Source organism: Neophocaena asiaeorientalis, unplaced genomic scaffold, assembly GCF_003031525.2.
Source record: "Neophocaena asiaeorientalis asiaeorientalis breed wild unplaced genomic scaffold, Neophocaena_asiaeorientalis_V1.1 scaffold964, whole genome shotgun sequence".
NCBI lineage: Eukaryota > Metazoa > Chordata > Mammalia > Artiodactyla > Phocoenidae > Neophocaena > Neophocaena asiaeorientalis.
In genome coordinates, this window is record NW_020175787.1 from 70,381 (window position 1) to 72,038 (window position 1,658).

The following is a 1,658-nucleotide window of genomic DNA, read 5'->3' on the forward strand; positions in this document are numbered from 1 at the left end:
AGTCTTTAATTGGGCAAGGTGCGGGGAGATGCATGATACATTTAAAATACAAGAGAGCCCCAACAATAATATATAGATCAGGGCTTTAGGATAAGCCAGCCATTAAAAAGACATCTTTGAATCAAATGAAACACTTTGAATATGAACTGCGTATTAGATAATACCCAGGACTTTGTGTTAATTTTTTTGGAATTTTATTTTATTTATTTTTTTATAGAACAGTTTCTTATTAGTTATCTATTTTATACCTATTAGTGTATACATGTCAATCCCAATCTTCCCATTCATCACACCAACACCAGCACCACTTTCCCCCCTTGGTGTCCATACGTCTGTTCTCTACTTCCGTGTCTCTATTTCTGCCCTGCAAGCCGGTTCATCTGTACCATTTTTCTAGGTTCCACATATATGCGTTAATATACGATATTTGCTTTTCTCTTTCTGACTTAACTTCACTCCATATGACAGTCTCTAGATCCAGGAATCTGTGTTAATTTTGTTAGGTGTGATAATGGCATATTATGTAAGAAAATGTCCATGTGTTTTAGAGACGCATGCTGAAGTAAGTAGGGGTAAAATGACATGATGTTTGAAATTTCTTTTAAAATACTTTAGCAAAAAAAAGGGAAGCGAGTCAGTTAAATAAGTGTGGCAAAATCTTGATAACGGTTGAAACTGGTGATGGGTATATAGTGATTCACTCTACAATTCTACTTTTGCGTATGTTTGAAACGTCTCATTAAAATAAAGGTGGGAGTGAGGGCGCGGGTAGGGGTGTTGCCAAGAGAATTGTGAGAAGTTCACTAGAATGTCTCTGAAAGAATGTCGCTACACCACCTCTCTAAGAACTTTCTCTAGAGAGCCAACTCAGGTGAACTCCCCAATTGTTTGCAGACTCGTGTATGTGCATATGTGCATTTTCCCCCCGGGGGAAAAAACATCCACAGCTTTCATGAGACACTCAGAGGGGTCGTGACCCCTCCTCTCCCCCCTGCCCCCGCAAAAGATTAAGGACCCGCTACCTTAAAGACGGGAACCCGGTTTGAAGTCAGCGTTTCCTCCCCTTCACCTCCAACTGGTCCCTGCGGACTGCGCCACAGGCCCGGTGTGGCTGCGTGACGCTGGCCTGGCGCCCCTGAACCCCACGGATCCCTTCTCTCCACCTGTAAAAGGGGGTTGCGGGGCGGTCGAGGTGTTCGGGCGGTTAGGCTGGGGCCTCGCAGGAGAGTCCCACACCTAGCGATGCCTCGATGCTCGCTCAGGATGCGCCCTCCGCGCCCCCCACCCCCCTTGGCCCCGGCGTCCACCTCCCGCTTGGGGCGGCAATTTGTCTCCTTTTGAACCCCCCGCCCCCGACGGGTTGCCCCCTTTGATTCGCGGCCTGGAGGCCCCCCCCGCTTTGAAATGCAAACCCGCCTCGGCTGGGGCCGTGGCGGCCCGGAGCTATAAAAGGCCTGGGTGGGGCGGCGGCGGCAGGGCTGGGAGTTCAGGTGAGCAGTTGCTCGTCGGGGCGGCCGGCTGCGGCGGCTCCAGGGCCCAGCATGCGCGGGGGGCCCCGCGGCCACCATGTACGTGGGCTATGTGCTGGACAAGGAATCCCCCGTGTACCCCGGCCCCGCCAGGCCCGCCAGTCTCGGCCTGGGCCCGCAAGCCTACGG

General features: G+C 51.1%; 1 protein-coding gene across 1 annotated transcript in view; it reads left to right on the plus strand.

The window, feature by feature from the left end:
- The first annotated feature begins 1,566 nt into the window (after positions 1-1,566).
- The window catches only part of CDX1 (caudal type homeobox 1), a 16,229-nt gene continuing 16,137 nt past the window's right edge, over positions 1,567-1,658 (plus strand). Inside the window, exon 1 of the mRNA XM_024732264.1 lies at positions 1,567-1,658. Within this exon, the coding sequence (XP_024588032.1) occupies positions 1,567-1,658 (92 nt within the window).